The sequence below is a fragment of the Gambusia affinis genome, linkage group LG06, assembly GCF_019740435.1.
Source record: "Gambusia affinis linkage group LG06, SWU_Gaff_1.0, whole genome shotgun sequence".
Lineage (NCBI taxonomy): Eukaryota > Metazoa > Chordata > Actinopteri > Cyprinodontiformes > Poeciliidae > Gambusia > Gambusia affinis.
The window spans coordinates 2,634,042-2,655,153 of record NC_057873.1 but is presented as its reverse complement, the minus strand read 5'-3'; the positions used below and the strand labels follow the sequence as shown (position 1 = coordinate 2,655,153).

General features: G+C 38.7%; 1 protein-coding gene across 4 annotated transcripts in view; it reads left to right on the top strand.

The window, feature by feature from the left end:
- Positions 1-21,112, top strand: part of pak4 (p21 protein (Cdc42/Rac)-activated kinase 4) — a 39,501-nt gene that overhangs the window by 11,352 nt on the left and 7,037 nt on the right. For 3 of the 4 annotated variants that reach the window (XM_044120078.1, XM_044120076.1, XM_044120077.1), the window contains exons 2-8: positions 7,853-8,083; positions 9,771-9,970; positions 10,737-10,926; positions 11,988-12,221; positions 15,146-15,598; positions 17,553-17,686; positions 18,765-18,891. In XM_044120078.1, coding sequence (XP_043976013.1) covers positions 7,883-8,083; positions 9,771-9,970; positions 10,737-10,926; positions 11,988-12,221; positions 15,146-15,598; positions 17,553-17,686; positions 18,765-18,891 — 1,539 coding nt within the window. In that variant the 5' untranslated portion in view covers positions 7,853-7,882. The remainder of the gene's footprint in view (positions 1-7,852; positions 8,084-9,770; positions 9,971-10,736; positions 10,927-11,987; positions 12,222-15,145; positions 15,599-17,552; positions 17,687-18,764; positions 18,892-21,112) is intronic. The other variant, XM_044120079.1, reaches the window with a different exon arrangement.

Here is a 21,112-nt window from a genome sequence, read left to right as displayed (position 1 = left end):
AATTATGCAATAAAATTTTAAGTCCATATCGCTCACCTCTAGTTTTTATAATGTCAACTGACAGCAGATTTTGTCAGGTTAATTGTATAAAGAGTTTTGTGAACTGTAAGTCTTTGCAGGCCGTTATAAATCTGGGAATCCTGCATCTGCTGCAGTTTGGGAACAACCTATGAATTATCACCTCGGATTCAGCAGCAGTGAGATAATATTAGAAACAATGAGGGCAGCCTGAATGCAGCCTTACGATGGATAACTTTAAAGCCAAAATGGTGCTGTCCCGTTAAAGAGCTGCTACCTCCAACTAAAACGTGAGAAATTGTTGATTTTTGGCTGGTGGATTTATAGATTCTGCCAGTTTCTGTGGCAGGTTTCCAGTCATTCAGAGGAAGTTGATTATCTCAATTTTGTGGTCTGCTGTCATTATGGTCAGTATATAAAAAGCTTTTTTTTTTTTTATTTCAAATGTCTGACATGCAAAACGGTATTTGCATTGGATTAAACTTATTAATGTTGGGATTCGTGTCGTATTTACTAACTTCAGCACCATTATCTGTGATAAATGGATTAATTTGCTTCAACACAGAGAGATTATGGCATAGATTGGGATAATTTTGTGAGTTGTGTGAGACCTCATGGTTGCACCGTTTACTTCACTTCCTGTTCCAGCTCGTGCCTCGTTTTAATTAATTTAGAACCACAATTCCTGTGGTTTTGAGAGTTTTTAACTGTATGGTCAGAAGGAGAGACATTTGACTTTAAATAAACCCTCCTGTTTGTTTGTAGCAAGGTGAGCTGACAGCCAGCTGTGCATAAGTTCAGGTATCAGTACCTATTGGGTTGTTTTCACACATTATAATCCGTTACACTCGGTTTGTTTGGGGATCAAAGTGGCAACATTTATTACATTTTCAGTTTTTTTTGTTGTTTTTTTTTGTTGTTTTTTTAACTCCGCGCATTGTCAAACCAACCAAACCTGTTTGAAACTGTTCTCCTCCTCACCTGTAGGGGCGCTGCACCGAGAACCACTGAAGGAAAACAACATGACAACCTCTGAAGAAGACATCAGCTATGTTTCCATTCACCATATAATTGCTCAGTTTGACATTTTGAAAAGAAATAAAATTAAATTAAAATTTTCACAAAATGGAAACAAAAATGGGAGTTGCATCAGATTTTAGGGGTTTCTCTTTTGTCTTTGACTAAAGACATCAAGCCATTTCTGCTGCTAGCACTAGGTTAAGTCGTTTGTTTTGGTTGTATTTACCCAGAATGCCCTGCTCTGTAGTTCACTTTCTGTTTTTGGAGTTGTCTCTGGTGTGTTTGGTGTTCATAAATGCATTCAAACTGCACCAAAGTTCACTTGTACCGAACCGGCACCAAGGTTTGTAGGCGGACGAGTATTCATTTATTTTGGTGTGTATTATACAAACGGACCGGAGTTTCTAGACAAACGGACCGGAGTTTCTAGACCAGGGGTCTCAAACTCCAGTCCTCGAGGGCCGCAGTCCTGCAACTTTTAGATGTGCCTCTGCTGCATCACAGCTGAATAGAATAATTAAGGCTCTGGAGAACTGGTTTACACAAGGTGGAGGTAATTAAGCCATTTCATTCCAGTGTTTTGTACCTGTGGCACATCTAAAACCTGCAGGACTGCGGCCCTCAAGGACTGGAGTTTGAGACCCCTGTTCTAGACAAATGGACCGGAGTTCCTAGACAAATGGACCGGAGTTCCTAGACAAATGGACTGGAATTGGATTAAAGCGGATTAAACATGGTTGGTGGGAACGACTCCGTATTTTCCTGTGTGGGTGTTTGGTAAAAGAGATGTTCTTATTTTCTGTTTCTGTCTGCGTTGGTGTGGACGCCTGGTGTTTGTGGGTCCACAGCTTTAGAAGCATGTGGTGCGACAGCAATAATCTGTCCCTGTGAAACAAGGCCTGGTGTGGAAACAATCGTCCTATCTTGGATGTGAACTAAACAGATGATTTTAGATTTCAGGAGAAACGGGGTTCATCAGGTCAAACGCTATTTTATTTGTTGGAGAGGAATTTAGGTTCCCTCTGCAATTGATAAAGTATTTTTGCATTAGGGCTGCAACTAATGTTTGTTCTGGGGATTAATTGATTAGTTAAATAAAATAATTGGCACATTCTGCAGATTTTTCATTTAACCACGTGAGCATTTTGTCAACACCAGAAATGCATACAAACATGCAAGTAAAGAATTCAGTTCCTTTTCTAAATAAGAAATTCAAGATTTTATTGCCATAAAAGCAATAAAAACATTTCTTTAGTGAATGCAAAGGATGTAAAATACTTAATCTGAAAATCTCTGCCTTTTCTGCTGGACTTGGCATCACCGCAGTTTAGAACTGATCTGTTATTATTTTTGGATTAACCAATTAATAATTGAATAACAAAAGGTGCTTAACAGATTTCTTTATTTTTAAAAACTGCCACTTGTGCTGTGGGTGAAATGTATTTATAGTCTTATATGCAAAATGCATGTTTTATGTAGAGTTTTGTCTTAATTACTGCGAAGTTCTTTCAGTGATTGGACTTTTTTCCCAGTCTCTATACTCAGTTAATCCATTACTAAATTAGTTCACTATAAGTTTAATCATTGCAATTAATCCGATTAATCCTTTCAGCCTTATTCTGAATCGAACCGGATTGTTTTGTTATACAAAATAAACAAAACTTTTTTGGGTAAAAAAAACTTACATTTTCTTACCTTGTTAGAAAATGTCAACATAAACAGATCAAATCTGAGCTGAATGACTCGACATTCAACACAGGATTAACACAGAGTTTGATCTGTGAAACCTTCACTCTGTTGATGAAAATACACAAACTTATTTTTCCTAAGAATTGCTCTATGGCTGCAACTAACCATTATTTTAGCAATTAATTATTCCGCCAGATTTTCTGACGATTACTCAGACAAATCACACATCCTACATATGTTAACCACTTAAGCCACTTTTATACAAGATTAGCAATATTTTGAAATGAATATAAACAAAATTCAATTCCTTTTTAAACATTTTATGATTTAAAAGGCAAGAACAGCATTCCTGGAACCAGGTGAAGCTAAAACTGCCACTTTAGGAGTTTTTGTTTAAAATATCACAAACAAAAGTGTTTTATCTTAAATGCAAAATGTGTGGCTTGATAATTCCTCCAGATATGTTGTTGTTATAGAAAATAGACTTTTTTTGACTCTGTGTACTTCAGTGAATGATTAATCAATTACTAAATTAGTTGCTGATTATTTCATCAACAGATTAATCATGATTAACGGCTCCAACCCTAAATTATTCTCTGTTCCTCTGAATCCAATAATGTGCATCATCTCGTCTGTTTAAACTGAATATATTATTGCTCTCCTGCCAACTTTATGAAGAAAAAGAAATCTGGAGCATATTTAGTCCATATGCTTACGGCCTAAATCTCTTCATATAGTCGCAGCTGGCTTCAGTTCATCTTGTATCATTATTCACTCAAACTGGCATCTTTCACAGTGCAGACCACCCACGCACAATACTAGAATCAGGCCAGAAGACAGCGGCTCTGTCCAGAACCCATCAGTCCGGTTCGGTCCACAGAGCAGACAGGCTTTCTCACTGTTCAGCCAGGCATGGATGGACAGACTGCGAGGGACCGCTTCGCTCTGGGAGGAGGGCGGGAAACCAACACAGGAATGGGAAAACTCAGAAAATGACGGAGGAATGTAACGGTGGATATGTACAAGGTTTTATATTTTTACTATTATTGGTTTTTAGAGAAAAGTGTGACGCTGTATTAAGGCCATTGTAGACACAAAAACAAAAGTTTCCCCAAAAATAGCACTAAAAAACTTTAAAATTAATCCCAGAAAAATTCTACAAAAAACTTGGGAGTTTTAAGTCAAAAATTCAACTCAGAAAATTTACAAAAGTGAAAAATTTCTAAGGTTTTGTTTAATTCTTTTTTTTTTCCTTGAAAACTTTCAACTGAAAAGAAGCCGGTTTGTGAGCTGTAAACTGTACCTGCTGTCCATGTTTTACTGTGAAAGTGGCTTCAACTCTCCATTAGCTGATCGCCCTCCTCCATAATGCCACCCTGGGCAACTGCCCATATGGGGCATGTAAAATAACAGACACTGAATGCTGCATTAAATAACTTTGAGTCACTTCAGAAGAAAATGAACACAGCTCATCTCCCAAATCTCTCACTGCTAAGCTAGCTGCTACATTAGGGACACCGCCTGCTGGAAATGTCAAAATAAAAGCACTTCCTGTTTCGTTGCGTCATAAATTCAGCACTTCTTACTTACTACGCTGTGACTAATTCAATATGCTGTAATTTATATCTTATTTTGAACACATGATGAGAAATTTTCAACATTATATAAACCAGAATTTATTAGCTTGTACATGTTTATGAACATTAAACGATAATAGTTTTTTATTCTTTTTGTAGTGACAGATGTTTGGATTCCTAATCCAATATATTCAGTTTAAAGCGATGCTGGGTTAAGGTGGAGTTAGATTATCAGAAAATGTTTGTTTTCTTAACTTGGACTTGGAAGAAATGACTTGTGAACACATGAAGTGATTTTTCAATAGTAGATCTCCACCACAGTTTTCAGTTAAAATAAAAACATTCCTGAAACACTTTCAGGTGTATTTATTGTTAGAAAATGTTGACGAATTTCAATCTAAATATTTTATTTTCTTGTTTTGGATTCTAAACATTCATCAGCAGCTGATTGGTTTCCATTAATCAGAATCAGCCCATGAAAAGCTGCTTCATTGAACCGCCGCGCCGTGATCCGCTTCCTGTTTGTCATTTTTCTCGCCTTGCATCACATATTATGATTTCTTGGCTCCTCAGGGCTGCAGTAAAATCTTGTTTTTCGCCCACAGGGATTTGGAACCAGATGAAGGATAAAACTCAGAGTTTCAGAACCAAAATGTTCTTTTACTCCCGGCCTATAAATATGAAAACGTCAGAATGACGAATGAAATTCACCACACACAGCTGCAGTTTCTGTTAAAGTTTTATACGGTTTTTTATTGAAAGAAATTGATTTTCAAAAAAATTGTTTTGCCTGATTTTATTTATTGTATGAATTATTGTCATTTTGGTTATTAAAATACCAAAAAAATCCTCTTAACTTTCTATTTTTGTCCATTTTATGATGTAATTTTTAAACATTAAATGATTGATCATTTGATCATTTACTCAAAACTTGAGTTTATTTTTAAATTTTTTTTTTTTTTTACCAAATACTTTATCACTCTTCAGTAAAGATGTGCTGCTTGAGAGACATTTTTGGGTAATCTACCACAAAATATTAAGTTTGCATTGACTAACCCTGATTTAGACTCCATACATAAACATAAACGTCTCTCTGGTAAATATTTCCAGTATCTTGACTCGGTGGGATGTTGCTGCGGCTCCAGCGCTACATTGGCAGCGACTGAGTCGTTTTATTTTTTCATTTCTGTTTCTGGGTGGGTCTCTCTTCACATCAAACATCCCTGCTGTGAAGGTCTGTCGTAACTCTGCAGACTGCCTGGGCCAGCAGCATGACTCACCCTCTGGCTTATGATCCGCCCTAATGGCCCGAGTCGACGCTCCCACCCAGCGCTCCCACCCAGCGCTCCCACCCAGCGCTCCCACCCAGCGCTCCCACCCAGCGCTCCCACCCAGCGCTCCCACCCAGCGCTCCCACCCAGCTCTTCCTCACTCTGTCCCACAATCCCTGCATCTTTTTTCTTCTTCTAGTCTGTTTTTATTATTTAAGCAGTGCTTGAAGGTGTGGTGCTGTTTATTTGAAGGAAATAACAGAAAAATTTGCTGGATGAAAATGAAAAATGCCCCTTAGCGGTTTAGCATGCTGCTAACCAGCAGGACTCTGTTTTATTACTGGGAGTGTTTTCTCTTCAACCTGCAGGTTTTTATGGAGTCAAACCTCAACAGGGGACGTCTGATGTCCCACACTGCAAAAACACAAAATCTTACCAACTATTTTTGTCCAGTTAGAGCAAGTATCTTAGTATGCTTGAAATAAGCCAAAGACAAGAAACTTTTCAGCAGGAAATAGGAGTTTGTTCTAAGTCAATAATACTTTAAAACTCCTGAAAAAGTTCCTGTTTGATTTGCAGAATATTTCACTTACAACATATGAAAATGTCTTGTTTCAATTAAAACAATCTGCCAGTAGAAAAAGCACTTTTTAAAATCAATATTAAGGCTTTATTGGCTTACATCAAGCTCTTATAACTTTCTCAAAAGTTACTTGTCAGTTAAGATATTTGCACTAGAAACTAGACAACACTACTTGGTAAGATTTTGCGTTTTTGCAGTGCGCTCGTCCTTGTAGATGTTTCCCAGTTGTAGGAGATTACTGATGCTCAGCAGGCCAAAAAAATGAAAAATATTAGGTCAGCAGCGATTAATCAGCTGGTGACCCGATTTCACCAGCTAGCAAACACACATTTAAAAACCTAATTATTCTTCTGGCCTTTCTATCAACATGCGCCTGATTTTCATGCTAGAACTGAGTTGGAGCTTTTTTTTTTCATTTATTGCTTTTGATTTCACTCTTTAAGCTTTTGATTTCACTCTATCCATAATTATTGTATTTTATTTAAGTAATCAAAATGCTGCTAAGCTGCTGACATGAACTTTCCTCTTTTATCCACTATTTCCTCTTCAGTTGCACTGATTTTCTCCTTCCTCTCCACCCAGATCTTGTTTTATTTTTAGACGGTTTTGAGGCTCGCAGGTGGAAACACGAAGCTGCTTCCACGTACTCAGGTGTACGTTATGATTCTGTGTGTGGTTTCAAAGTGGAAATTACCGATTCCCAACATTTATCTTGTCAAATTCCTTCATTTTCCAAAATCCAAATGGATAGTAACCAATTTAACGAGCTAGCTGGTAGCCTAGCATCTGTTTCTTCTCTACCAGTAACACTATTTTGCATTATATTTAAACAAAAACCATTCCATTGTGGATATTGACTGATATGAAATGCTCACATTGTGGTAAATTTTTCTGCCATATATAAAGCCTTAATTCTGCCTTTCATTATTCTGGCATTTAGCAAAAGAAATTTATTTTGGTGATTCTAAAGGACCTAAAATAAGAGAAGTTTGATCTTATTTAACTGTAGATGGTGAGGAAAATGACTATTTAACTTCTGGTTCTGACTGTATGATTATCGCAACATTAATCAAATGATAATATTGTTGTTTTGAGACCATTTACAAGTAATATAATGGTAATAATAATGCAAGAACACATTCTCAAAGATAAACTGTAGATTTAAAGCAGAAACGACAAACAAAATAAATTATAAAGTCTGGAAACAAAACTGTCCTCCTACAGACTACCTGCTTTTTTCCTAATTTTCCCTCATCTTGCAGTTTGTTGTTTTCATTTTTTGTTTTGTTGATTTCATCTCTGTTTCTTGCATGGTGCGGCTCTCAGCTGAAACGCGTTAACTTTCTCCTCTGGGTTATAAAAGCTGCTGCTAATGTTCAGGAAGTGACCTTTTAAAGTCGAGTCTCCGTCTCCTCAAACTGTTCTCCCCTTCAGGAAATGCTTGGAGCTTATGTCTTGTCATCAATATTGGGGTCCAGTTTTGTTTGAGCCTGATGATGACCTTTAGCTAAAGGTCAGAGCTAGATAAATGCCACCATCCAGCCTATTAGTCCTTGGACTGAAATATGCAAGCATATGAGATATTAATGCCATAAAATGTGTGGATTGCAGTTTTATTGTGCTGGTGCACTAATGTTTTCCTTTTGTATTTATTTGCTAATGAGATTGGCTTCTTCTCTTCTTCCTCGCTGCAGATCTGATGCTAGCTTGCAGCCGTTGCCATCATGTTTGCCAAAAAGAAGAAGTCTCGAATCCAGATCTCTGCTCCGTCCAACTTCGAGCATCGTGTCCACACGGACTTTGACGAGCAGGAGCAGAAGTTCGTCGGGTTGCCGCGCCAATGGCAATCCCTCATCGAAGACACGGCCAAGAGGCCAAAGCCTTTCATCGACGCGACGGTCATCACTACTGTAGAACCGCGAAAGGTAAGAGGACCAAGTCTCTGTTTCATTCATATTCCTGACGTTACGCTGAGGCGTTGGCATCAATTCTCAGGCATACAGGAAGTGATAAAAAGCAACTGGGCTGTTTCCCTTCTGTCTCAAAGATTTTGATTTTGTTTCGCCCAAAGGCTTCTTCTGTTTAAAATGAAGAAATGTTTTTGGACGAGACGCAAAACATCTTCAACAAAATGAAAGAACTTGAGTGAATTTCAAACCCTAAACTGATGCTTCAAGTTCCTCAACATACTTAAAGTAGCACCAGTGAGATAAAAAATGTTGCCATCTGCATAAAGGGGACTTATAACTGTAATTGTATTAATTCTGTTGTTTAAATTTGAATCTTGGTGGCATTTTAGTCACTTTTGTAGAGCAAATATTGACATTACTCAAACATTTAATCAAATCAGGTGTTGAAAAACATGCAAAAGCCACATTCAAGTTTCTGGGACTGAACTGGACCCACCAACAGTAACCGCCTTAAATAACTGAATCCTGAGGTGCTGAAGGGGTAACGCACGGCCCACATGTGGAGGCTTTGGTCCTCAACGCGGCCGTCGTGGGTTCGATTCCCGGCCCGGCAACCTTTGCCGCATGTCTTCCCGCCTCTCCCACTTTCCTGTCAAATCGCTGTCAAATAAAAGTCACTAGAGCCAATAAAACCTTTTAACAACAACAATCTGAATCCTTCTAGTTCTTCACATGCTGTCGATAAAAACGTGTTTTCTGCCGTGTCGGAGATGCTTCACTCAAAAGGCTTCTTCCCTTCCAGCGTGGAGGAAATGAAACACAAGAACTTGAGTAGCTTTCAACCACTGAAAGGTTTCTTAAAGCTCCTAAAGTATCAGTCAAATAAAGAACGATGTCGTCTGCATAAAGGTTCACTTTTAACTGTAATTGTATTAATTTCAGTGTTTAAATGTGAATCTTGGTGGAGTTTTAGTCACTTTTGAAGACAGAGGTCATACAGGTGCTTGAAATGTTTGAAAATGCTTGAATTTCATCAGGTGATTTCAAGGTTTGGAAAGTGTTTGATTTCTGTATAAAGACCTGAAAAGTGCTTGATATTCAAACTGCACAGTTTTCTAATAAAGTGCAAACATTAAATAAAACATAAAATCCTAGATTTGAAAACGCTACTTACAGTTGAAACTAGATATTTACAGATAATTTTGTTTTCCTTTTTGTCTGAAGTTAAAACCAATGTTTTCTAGATTTAGGTTAGTTAGAATTACCCAAATTATTTATATTTGCTAAATGCCAGAAGGCTCAGCATGAACATTTTAGAGAATTTTTTGTAACTTTTTCAGACCAGCCTGGTCAACATTTACTGAACTTTTGTTATATTATTGTTTATGTTGTCCCTGAATGCAGAATACTATCACAATATAATAATAATATGATAAATTACATCATATAATGGGGACTTTAAACTGTCTTTTTTAGTTTTATTATAGGTTTAACTCCACAGTGTGGTGATTTTAAAAGTTACCTTGAAAATGCTTGAAATGTTCTTGAATTTTACCATATTGCCCAAGCGTTTATTTAAATTTAAAGAGTACGTTACTCTGCAGCAGGACGGCAGCGCTCTGATTTTATGGACTTTGAAAATGACTGGATCCTTTCCATGCTTTAGATTAAAAAGATCCGTTTTCTGTCCTGTAAACGGCAGACGATCGTTCGAGGCACGAAGCTGGGAGCAGACGGCTCTTTAACGTGGCTGCTGGACGAGTTCGACACCATGTCCGTGACTCGGTCGAACTCCCTGCGGCGAGGCAGCCCCCCCACTGAGCCCCGCAGGGAGTCCAGCTCTGCAGGCGGAGAGCAGGAGAACGGCGACCCCCGACCCAGGTACCACACACACCCAGACAGGTAGGAAAAATAACTTTCCTTTGGCTTTCTTTTCTAGAAAACAAAATACAAACAGAAAATAAAAAAATATCTTCAAAAAGTGGCTTTTATCTCAATCAGCCCTTCTAACAACCAGGATGAGAGTTATTGTAACTTTGTCAATGACATTTACTCAGTTACATTTGAGTAACTTTTTTTGAAACCAATTTACTTTTGGGAGTATTTTTACTATGCTTTACTTTGAGTAAATTTATTATGAAGTGTCTCTACTCTAAATTGAGTAAAATTAAATTCGCTGAGACTCAGATCTGCAGTTTCTATTAAAGTTTCAGAAGTTTTTTTATGGAAAGGAAAATTATTTTGCCTGATTTTGTTATTTATCTAAATTATTGACATTTTGTTTTTAAAATACCAAAATTCCCACTGACTTCATATTTTGGTCCATCTGATGATGTAATTTTTAAACATTAAATGATTGATAATTTGATCAGTCGCTCAGTACTAAAGTTTACTAAACACTCTTTTACTCTTTTTAATCTCTTGCTACTTTTTACTTGGGTAAAAACATGTTGAAGTAGTTTTGCTTGTGCTGCAGTTCAAGTTTTGGATACTAAAGTTGACCTGAATTCAAATAAGTAGAAGCTGTCAAACAAAATGGCCGCCCTGAGCGAGGTGACGTCACTCTGCGCTATGGAAACTCACAAAGTGGGAAAACCAAAAATTAGATGACTTGATTATGAAATAACTGATTAATTGGTGTTGCTAACTGCATGTTTGCGGCTCTCAGGGACAGACTGAGGCAGGACTACCCGGGCGCAGGGGACCCGCAGCACGGGCAGCGCGGCGTCCAGCCCAGGGACGAGGGCGTGCAGGGCCGGCCCCAGCAGCAGCCCAGGGGCCAGGAGCCCAGCAGGGCCTACAGGGAGCGGTCCGGCTCGGGACAGCAGCCTCGCAGAGACCCCCGGGACCGGGACCAGGTACCAGCCAAGACCCAAATGATTCACTCAGTCTCACTAAACGTTACTAACCAGCGACGCACAGATCCAGTTATTTAACTTCCGATACCCGAGGTTCACATTCGGCCAATCTGTTAAAGAAGAACTGAGGATCTGACATAAAACTTTTTTGTTTCTAACTCAGACATTAATATCCTAAATTACAAATTTATTTGATAACTCTGCACCAGTTCAGCTCACTGAAATACACCAGTAGCTTCAAAAGCTCATCAAACATGGAGGAACAAGTTTAATTTGTTCACTCAGGGGCGGAACAGCCAGTTTAAAATAAATAAGACAGAAACTGATGGAAACAGGTCGACTACCTGGTCAAATATTTAAAAAACACATCAAATATTTTGGTCCTTGTTACACAAATTCCTGAAAAACTGGATGAACTTTTCATCAGTTTAGATCTAAAAAAACAAACTGACTGGAAATTAATATCAACCATCAGGAGATAAATAGTAACTAGTTACATTTACTCAGTTACATAAAAAATTACTTTTAGAAGTATTTGTACTTGAGCAACTATATTATGAAGTATTTCTGCTGGAGTAAAATGTCTGGATTTTCTTCCCACTGAATGGAAATCAAAAAGTTTTTAACACAAACACACACCTGTAGTTTCTGTTAAAGTTTCATAAGTTTTTTTTATTGAAAGAAACTGATTTGGGGGAAAAAAAATATTTTGCCTAATTTTGTTATTTTTTGTTACTTCTATGAATTATTAAAGTTAAAATGCCAACATTTCCTCTAAACTTTATGTTTTGGTCCACATGTAATTTTTAAATATTACAGGAGTAGACTTTTAACCAAATTCATTTTTACTTTAGTAATTTCTTGCTGCTTTTTACTTGTACTTGCGTAAAAACATGTTGAAGTCGTTCTATTCTTACTTTAGTACAGTTTTTGGATTCTCTGATTAAATTCTGATCAGCGCATCTCGGCTTTTGAATCTGCAGATTTTTCTTCCTTTTTATACAATTAAATGTCGCTAAGAACCGGCCTGTTGTATTTTTATCAACCTCTCCATTTTTCAGGACCAGGTGGTCCGCCGGGACCAAGCCGGCGACCACCGTCCCAAGTCCAGCTACGCGGCGCGTGACGGCAGCCCCACGTCTCCGAGGGACAAGAGGCCGCTGTCGGGACCCAACATCCGAACGCCCAACCTGCCGGTCACCGACGGCGTGATGAAGACGGCCCAGCAGAACACGCGGCCGTTCAACACGTACCCGAGAACGGACAGCGACGGAGGACGCAGTCCGACGGGACAGGTAGGAGTCCACCGAGATCCTCGACACTACTGCGGGTTAGTTCAGTGAAGTATTTCCTCCTCAGAATCCAGTTTTTTATCAGAGTCCGGTTTTTATCAGAATCCGGTTTTTATCAGAATCCGGTTTTTATCAGAATCCGGTTTTTATCAGAGTCCGGTTTTTATCAGAGTCCGGTTTTTATCAGAGTCCGGTTTTTATCAGAATCCGGTTTTTATCAGAATCCGGTTTTTATCAGAGTCCGGTTTTTATCAGAGTCCAGTTTTTATCAGAATCCGGTTTTTATCAGAATCCGGTTTTTATCAGAATCCGGTTTTTATCAGAATCCGGTTTTTATAAGAATCCGGTTTTTATCAGAGTCCGGTTTTATCAGAGTCCGGTTGTTATCAGAGTCCGGTTTTTATCAGAGTCCGGTTTTTAACAGAGTCCGGTTTTTATCAGAATCCGGTTTTTATCAGAATCCAGTTTTTATCAGAGTCCGGTTTTTATATGAGTCCGGTTTTTATCAGAGTCCGGTCTTTATCAGAGTCCGGTTTTTATCAGAGTCCGGTTTTTATCAGAGTCCGGTTTTTATCAGAGTCCGGTTTTTATCAGAGTCCGGTTTTTATCAGAGTCCGGTTTTTATCAGAGTCCGGTTTTTATCAGAGTCCGGTTTTTATCAGAGTCCGGTTTTTATCAGAGTCCGGTTTTTATCAGAGTCCGGTTTTTATCAGAGTCCGGTTTTTATCAGAGTCCGGTTTTTATCAGAGTCCGGTTTTTATCAGAATCCGGTTTTTATCAGAATCCGGTTTTTATCAGAATCCGGTTTTTATAAGAATCCGGTTTTTATCAGAGTCCGGTTTTATCAGAGTCCGGTTTTTATCAGAATCCGGTTTTTATCAGAGTCCGGTTTTTATATGAGTCCGGTTTTTATCAGAGTCCGGTCTTTATCAGAGTCCGGTTTTTATCAGAGTCCGGTTTTTATCAGAGTCCGGTTTTTATCAGAGTCCGGTTTTTAACAGAGTCCGGTTTTTATCAGAGTCCGGTTTTTATCAGAATCCGGTTTTTATCAGAATCCGGTTTTTATCAGAATCCGGTTTTTATCAGAATCCGTTTTTTATCAGAATCCGTTTTTTATCAGAGTCCGGTTTTTATCAGAGTCCGGTTTTTATCAGAGTCCGGTTTTTATCAGAGTCCGGTTTTTATCAGAATCCGGTTTTTATTAGAGTCCGGTTTTATCAGAGTCCGGTTTTTATCAGAGTCCGGTTTTATCAGAGTCCGGTTTTTATCAGAGTCCGGTTTTTATCAGAGTCCGGTTTTTAACAGAGTCCGGTTTTTATCAGAATCCGGTTTTTATCAGAATCCGGTTTTTGTCAGAGTCCGGTTTTTATATGAGTCCGGTTTTTATCAGAGTCCGGTCTTTATCAGAGTCCGGTTTTTATCAGAGTCCGGTTTTTATCAGAATCCGGTTTTTATCAGAATCCGTTTTTTATCAGAATCCGTTTTTTATCAGAGTCCGGTTTTATCAGAGTCCGGTTTTTATCAGAGTCCGGTTTTTATCAGAGTCCGGTTTTTATCAGAGTCCGGTTTTTATCAGAGTCCGGTTTTTAACAGAGTCCGGTTTTTATCAGAGTCCGGTTTTTATCAGAGTCCGGTTTTTATCAGAGTCCGGTTTTTATCAGAGTCCGGTTTTTATCAGAGTAGAATCCGGCTTTTATCGGAGTCCGGCTTTTATCGGAGTCCGGCTTTTATCAGAGTCCGTTTTTTATCAGAGTAGAATCCGGCTTTTATCGGAGTCCGGCTTTTATCGGAGTCCGGCTTTTATCAGAGTCCGTTTTTTATCAGAGTAGAATCCGGCTTTTATCGGAGTCCGGCTTTTATCGGAGTCCGGCTTTTATCGGAGTCCGGCTTTTATCGGAGTCCGGTTTTTATCGGAGTCCGGTTTTTATCGGAGTCCGGTTTTTACCGCAGTTTTTTGTGTGGCTGCTTGACAAAATGCTTGAATTTCAATTAGATGTTTTCAAGGTTTGGAAAGGTTTTAAAGTCCTTTAAAATTCTTCATATTCAAACTGCACAGGTTGGTATTAAAGTTCAAACTAATGTTTTATTAAAGGCATAAATTTGAAAAATTTTATTTACAGTTTAAACCAGATGTTTTCATACACCTCATAAAAAGTCAGACTTTTTTTTTCTGGCCATCTGAAGTTAAATCAGTCTAAACTTTTCTTGTTTTAAATCGTTTTGGTTAGAATCACCAAAATTATTTCTATTTACTAAATCCAAAAAACTGATAATTCTTACAGATTTTTATTGTACCATTCTTTGTGTTTTGTGTTTAATCTGAACAGAAAGATAATTTACCTCAACATGATTTGTTTGAAATGTTTCAATTTAAACTATATTTATTATTCCTGATGGCTCAAGGACCTATTGATCTGTGTATTTAAAATAATGGATTATAATTTATACTTTATACAACATTATTGAAATTATGGACGTTTTTGTTAAATTAGGGTTTTTTGCGGTAGATCTGCGAAAACGAAACACGCAGATGAAGATATTGTTACTTCAGTGCAAAGGGAAAAATAATTCAGAAAAACCTTTGAGGAAAAACTAAAACCAGTTGTTTTTTTTTTTCTCGCTGTTTGTGTCATCTACGCTACACAGATTAGTTGCCATAGCAACTGAGAAAAACTTTCAGGATTCAACACCAGAAACACTCAAACGTTTCCCTTTACATTCAGTCTTTCACAGTTTTATGTTTTTAGGATTGATTTTGTGATTATTAGTAAGCGATCACTGTGATTGATTAGCTACCGCTGCTATTAGCTATGCTAACTCAGCGGTGGCTGATTAGCTAATTTAAACGCCTGCCCTACCGATGACCTGTGAGAGTTGGTGTTTATGTCGCCTTTTCATTTTGTACGTTTTTTCGTCTCCCTGCCCAGGTGGTGCGACACCATGAGTCTTCCCCCCAGAACGGGCCCTCCAGCAGCTCCGCCCGGGGTTCCTCCAAGCCCCCAGTCAGCCTCCCTCATTCCCACCACACATCCCACCCCAGCCTGACCCCGGACTCCTCCCAGGTGCCCCCCACCCCCCACCCCAGCGTGCCGGCCCCGCGGCCCCCCGTGCCCGCGGCGGCCCCGGGGTCGGGCGCGGCGCCGCAGGGCCGCTCCCCGCAGCGGGAGCCCCAGAGGGTTTCCCATGAGCAGTTCAGAGCGGCGCTGCAGCTGGTGGTGGACCCCGGCGACCCGCGGACCTACCTGGACCACTACATCAAGATCGGCGAGGGATCCACGGGAATCGTGTGCATCGCCACGGTGAAGACGACGGGGAAGCTGGTGGCCGTGAAGAAGATGGACCTGAGAAAGCAGCAGCGCAGGGAACTTCTCTTCAACGAGGTACTGCTTTAACAGCTGGCCGCTTTGACCTCTGACCCCTCCTGGAGGTGAACTGTGGCTGAAACGGAGAGCTTTCAGAAAAGCTGTAAACATTCCAGCAAAGTCTGCTGCAAAACTAAAACAGGTCAACAGTTTCACAGTTTAAGAAAATGAATCCACACTGAAAAAACACAAAACCTGACAAAGTATTTTTATCTAGTTTTTAGTTTCAATATCTTAGTGCACTGGAAACAAGACTAAATTAACTTAAAAGTAACTTTTCTGCAAGATATCGGAGCTTGTTTTAAGTCAATAATTCCTTAATGTTGATGAAAAAGTTCTAGTTCTGCTGGATTATTCAGATTATTTCACTTATGAGATTTTTTCCATGCTGTAGTGAAACTAGTTTCTTTTTTAAACGTCAGTAAAATGTAATGTTTCAATTGTTGATTACTTTGTATTTTTGTGTTTTTATGATGCAAAGCACTTTGAACTGCCTTGTTGGTGAAATGTGTTATACAAATAAACTTCATTGATTGAATCAATATTAAGGAATTATTAACTATTGACAAGCTCCGATATCTTGCTGAAAAGTTACTTGTAAGAGAGTTTTGTCTTATTTCAAGTGTACTAAGGTGTTTGCACTGGAAACTAGACCAAAAATACTTTTTTGTGATTTTACAGTGTTTCTCTGTATGATTAAATTATTTCTTTGCTGCCCACACCAGATGCCAAAAATATTTAATTTAGACATAAAATAAGCCACGTTTCCATCTCATTGTCATCTACATTTTGAGTGAACTTTTAAAATTTTGCAAACAAAATGCGAATTAGGTGAGTTTCTGTTTACAGGTTTACAGCAAATCAACCAGTCAGATGTTGCCGTCATGCATGGCTGTAATAAACAAGATCTAATTGAACTACACATCTGAGAAAACAGAATGATCCGATCTGAGCTGAAGGTCTGAACTCTGCCTCTGGTAAGGCACAGACCCACTAATGAAGAGGGAAGTTCCCTCATGTCAGAACTTATTTAGCTGCGTCAGAACTTTTGTTTCCATTTAAAAAAATGTTATGGAAAAGCCAAAAACCACCTCAAACAAGCAGAGAAATCTTTTTGTGAAGTCCATCCATTTTCTACCACCTTTGTCCCTAATGGGGTCGGGAGGGTTGCTGGTTCCTCTCCAGCTGCGTTCCGGGCGAGAGGCGGGGTCACCCTGGACAGGTCGCCAGTCTGTCGCAGGGCAACACAGAGACACACAACCATTCACACACACACTCACACCTAGGGAGAATTTAGAGAGACCAATTAACCTGGCAGTCATGTTTTTGGACTGTGGGAGGAAGCCGGAGAACCCGGAGAGAACCCACCATGCACAGGGAGAACATGCAAACTCCATGCAGAAAGATCCCGGGCCGGGAATCGAACCCAGGACCTTCTTGCTGCAAGGCAACAGCTCTACCAACTGCGCCACTGTGCAGCCCTTTTTGCAAAATTGAGAGAGTTATTTCGAATTTTTCAGTTTTCATCAACTTTCTCTAATGCGATGCATCAAAATCTTGATAAAAAAATAGTTGATGGTTGTTGATTAGATAAAAAAGAAGAATGCAAAAGTCCAGGCAACAAGGTCTGTAGAGAATTAGAAACTATACAGAACATCATTTATATATCTATATAAACTATAACAAAATTATGTCTTAGAAAATTAAAATATTGTGTAAAAATTTAAGCTTATTCCTAGAAAGTTGAGTGGAAGGAAAAGATGCAACAGATACAGTAGCTAGAGTGAATTGTAGTACATGTTCAGAAAAAAACTGCAAAAAAAATATTTACGATTTAAAAAAAAAAGACTTCTATGGTCAGCAGAGCAAAAAACTATTTTATACTACCATCAAGTAGGAATGACCTCTCATGAGTCTCAGCTGTGTGATGATAATTCCTGGTTGTTGGTTTTGTTTTTCCCGCTGACGGCAGGTGGTGATCATGCGGGACTATCACCATGACAACGTGGTGGAGATGTACAACAGCTACCTGGTGGGCGACGAACTCTGGGTGGTCATGGAGTTCCTGGAGGGAGGAGCGCTCACCGACATCGTGACGCACACCAGGTGACGGCTGAACCCGTCGTCATGGCGACGCAGCTCTTTGTTTTTGTTTTCCATTAGCAGAAGCTGCAGGTCTTTGCCAGATTTGCTGGAATTTCTTGGATTAAAAATTGGAAGTTGAGTTTGAAAATGTTTCAGTTTAAACATTTTTGGTTTCCGCGTTGGAACCAGAAGTTTACATACTGCTTACAAACACTCTGGTGTTTAAATATGTCTTCTCAGTCCAGCAGAATAAGTTGTGCCAAACAAACCCTCTGAGAGTTTTACGTGCAAATTTCTGTTAATTAATAACTTTAACACCATTTATTGCTTTTTGTTTTTGTTTTGGATACTAAAGTCCCGAAGTGGAACCTTGTATTTGCACGTTTCTGATACACCCCTAAATCTGATGCACAAGCAACTATAAGCGTTAAAATCTTTGTTGTTGAGTTCATATGTCTATTTATTCAATAACTTAGCAGCAAAATACAGTTATTGAATTAAAATTGATATTTATTTTCAGGGTGTTTTTTTTTTTTTTTTTTTTTTTACTTTCGATTATTTAATTATCCACCCTGTAATTAACTTGATTAAATATTTTAATCGAGTCCCATCAGTGATGTTATTCTAAAATTTGGTGAAATGTTACAAAATGTTGAAGAATGTGGAACCTGAAATGTGTGAAAACTCACTACAGCTTATTGATCAGAAACCTTCCACCTTCTGATGAAGAAATATCTAAAAAAAAAAAAAAGAAAAAAGAATGGAATAGAAACAGCTTTTTATTTTCCCACAAAGGAGAAAATAAGTTCTTAAAGTGTTAAAAGCAATGTATAAAATACTAAAAATAAATGTTTTCACTAAACTGATCTGAAATCAGCAGAAATATTTCTGTCCAGTAGGGGGCAGCATTGCACAAAGTGATGGAGAATCTGTGCTGTGACCTGGTATTTTTCCACAGTAGCAGCTTTTTAATGTCTCCAGTGTCTCTGCTGCTTTTCTTGGTGCCAAATTCAAATTAGTCGCCCATGAAATTCAGTGAAACTCTAAAATCCAGAAACTCTAAATCCTGGATGACTTTGGTTTCTGTTTGACTCTGCAGGATGAACGAGGAGCAGATCGCCACCGTGTGTCTGTCGGTGCTGAAGGCGCTGTCTGTCCTGCACACTCAAGGCGTGATCCACAGAGACATCAAGAGCGACTCCATCCTGCTGACTCATGATGGCCGGGTACGTAGCCGCCACACGCCAAAAACACACAACGCCCTCCAAGTCCGAGAAGCTTCAAAATAAACTGATCTGTTCAGAAATATTGGCATCTTTACCATCTACATCCACACAGAAAGAGGGATGTTTGTCCATGTTCAGTCCTGGTTCTATCACTTATTACTTATCATATCCCTCATGTTTACGTTCAGGCATTTTAAAGGTCTCTGACACGTTTCACTGGGCCCACAGCATCACACATTTGCCACCTTACTCAACAGTGACGTTCATTTGAAGTTTTTCATGCAGAAGTGTTAATCTAAGGGTGTTTTTCTACTTGATGGAAACCAAAGTTGCAACATTGGTTCCACTTCCAGCTGCTGTGGTTCTTTTTCTCTCTGCTGAGTCAAACCTACAGAACCCTTTAAGCAGCCTGTTCCCCTCCTCACCTGTGGGGGCGCTGCACCAAGAACCACTGAAGAAAGCGACTCAAAAACCTCTAAAGACACTGAGCGCAACTCTAGTCTTCATGAAATGTAAATAAAAATGGAGTAGTGTCAGATTTCTCCAGCTCACGCTAAGCTAGCGGGTTTGTTTTGGTTGGTTTGTTTTTTACAAACCCATAAAAACATAACTTATTTTACATATTACACAAATATGTAAAATATATTTTTATAAAAGTTACATACTGCAGCTGTAAAACCTCTTACACATATTTAGTTACTCATTCATATTAGAACCAATCCTCAGCTCTTCTTTTACTTTTTTTAAATTCTAGTTTTTATTGCAGTAAAGAGCAATAAGTCTCCCACTTCTTTAAAAAAAGGAACTTGAGTTGAGATGTACGTAAGTAAAACCAGTCTGGAGTTAAGAGTGGCCTAATTTCTAGTTATTTGGTATTGTTGCTGAGCTGCAGCAGATACCAGATCACTTCCTGCGTGGTGACAAGCAGGTTTCTGCTTTCTGCAGAAAATAAAACCAGCCTGGTTGCATAGCAACTCCGAAGTGAGAAGCGCCTCAGTTTGCTTGGTGTCACAGTCAGCAGAAGAGTTTATTACACTGATGTTGGCGATGCAATGTTAGCTCAAGTGAGTAATAAACAGAAGAGGAACATTACAGTCACTCTGTGTGTTAGATTCTGTACTTGCAGATTGTTATGGCCGTCTGTCTTTCATTGGGTAAAACCTGAGCTTTGCCATCTGTTTGCATCATAACAGCTAAATTAAAGCTTATACGTAACTGTAATATACTAGCTTTTGTATTTTTTATAAAACCAAATAAACTATTTAATTGTTTCTGTCAGGTTTTTGATCATATCTCTAAGGTTGCATCAGAAACATTTCCTATTACTGATATCAGTGATTTATTTATCGTCATTTCCAGACTATATGTTGTTACTTTTTTCAAATGTGTTGAACATTGTGGCAACAATTATGTGGCTAATATAGACACATTGCAGCGTGATGTCATGCATGCAAGATCCCACCTCCCATTTATCCACTGGAGGGCAAAAACTGCTAGCATTGTTTTAGCTGTCACGTTAGCAACGTAAGCTAAGTCTTAAATGTACGCGTCATATATAAAAGAAGATGCCATTTGTCTACAAATACTAGATAAAAAGGCCAGGAAAAAGTTTTAAGAAAAAAATAGTGAGGAAGCGCTAGCTATGCTAGCTTGACTTTGACATCCTTAACCTGTAGATGTGCTGCAGAATTGTTGTTTCGGTTGAGTTTTAAAAAAGCAACAAACACACCAACTGTGGCAGATCATCAGTAGAGCAATCTACCACCGCTGTGTTAGCCTAGCTAATAGCAGCAGTAGCTAATTAGCCACAGTGATTACTTATTAATAATGACAAAATAAACAAAGTCTGAAAACATGTTCATGTGCAAACTTTCCAGAGATAAACATTAACATGCAACACGGATGTTTACCTGCAGATAAGAGTGACTGAAGAAGTGCCGTATTTTCCAGACTATCCATCGCATTAGTCAAAACATTTGACAGGAAGAGGAAAAACGTGTAGAAAGTTGCACTATTGTATAATTCACATTTATTTAGAAATTGTTAAGCCTGAGCATCTTTTGCTACCCAATTAATTTTTATGGAGAAATAATCACCTGATCACTGGATTGACGTTCAGTCTAGAAAGGGCTGAGCTGTTCACATCTTCAGATCCGTTGTTTGCTACAAATGATCAGGCGTTCACTAAACTAAAAAGAAAAATCTGCAGAATTCGGCCATT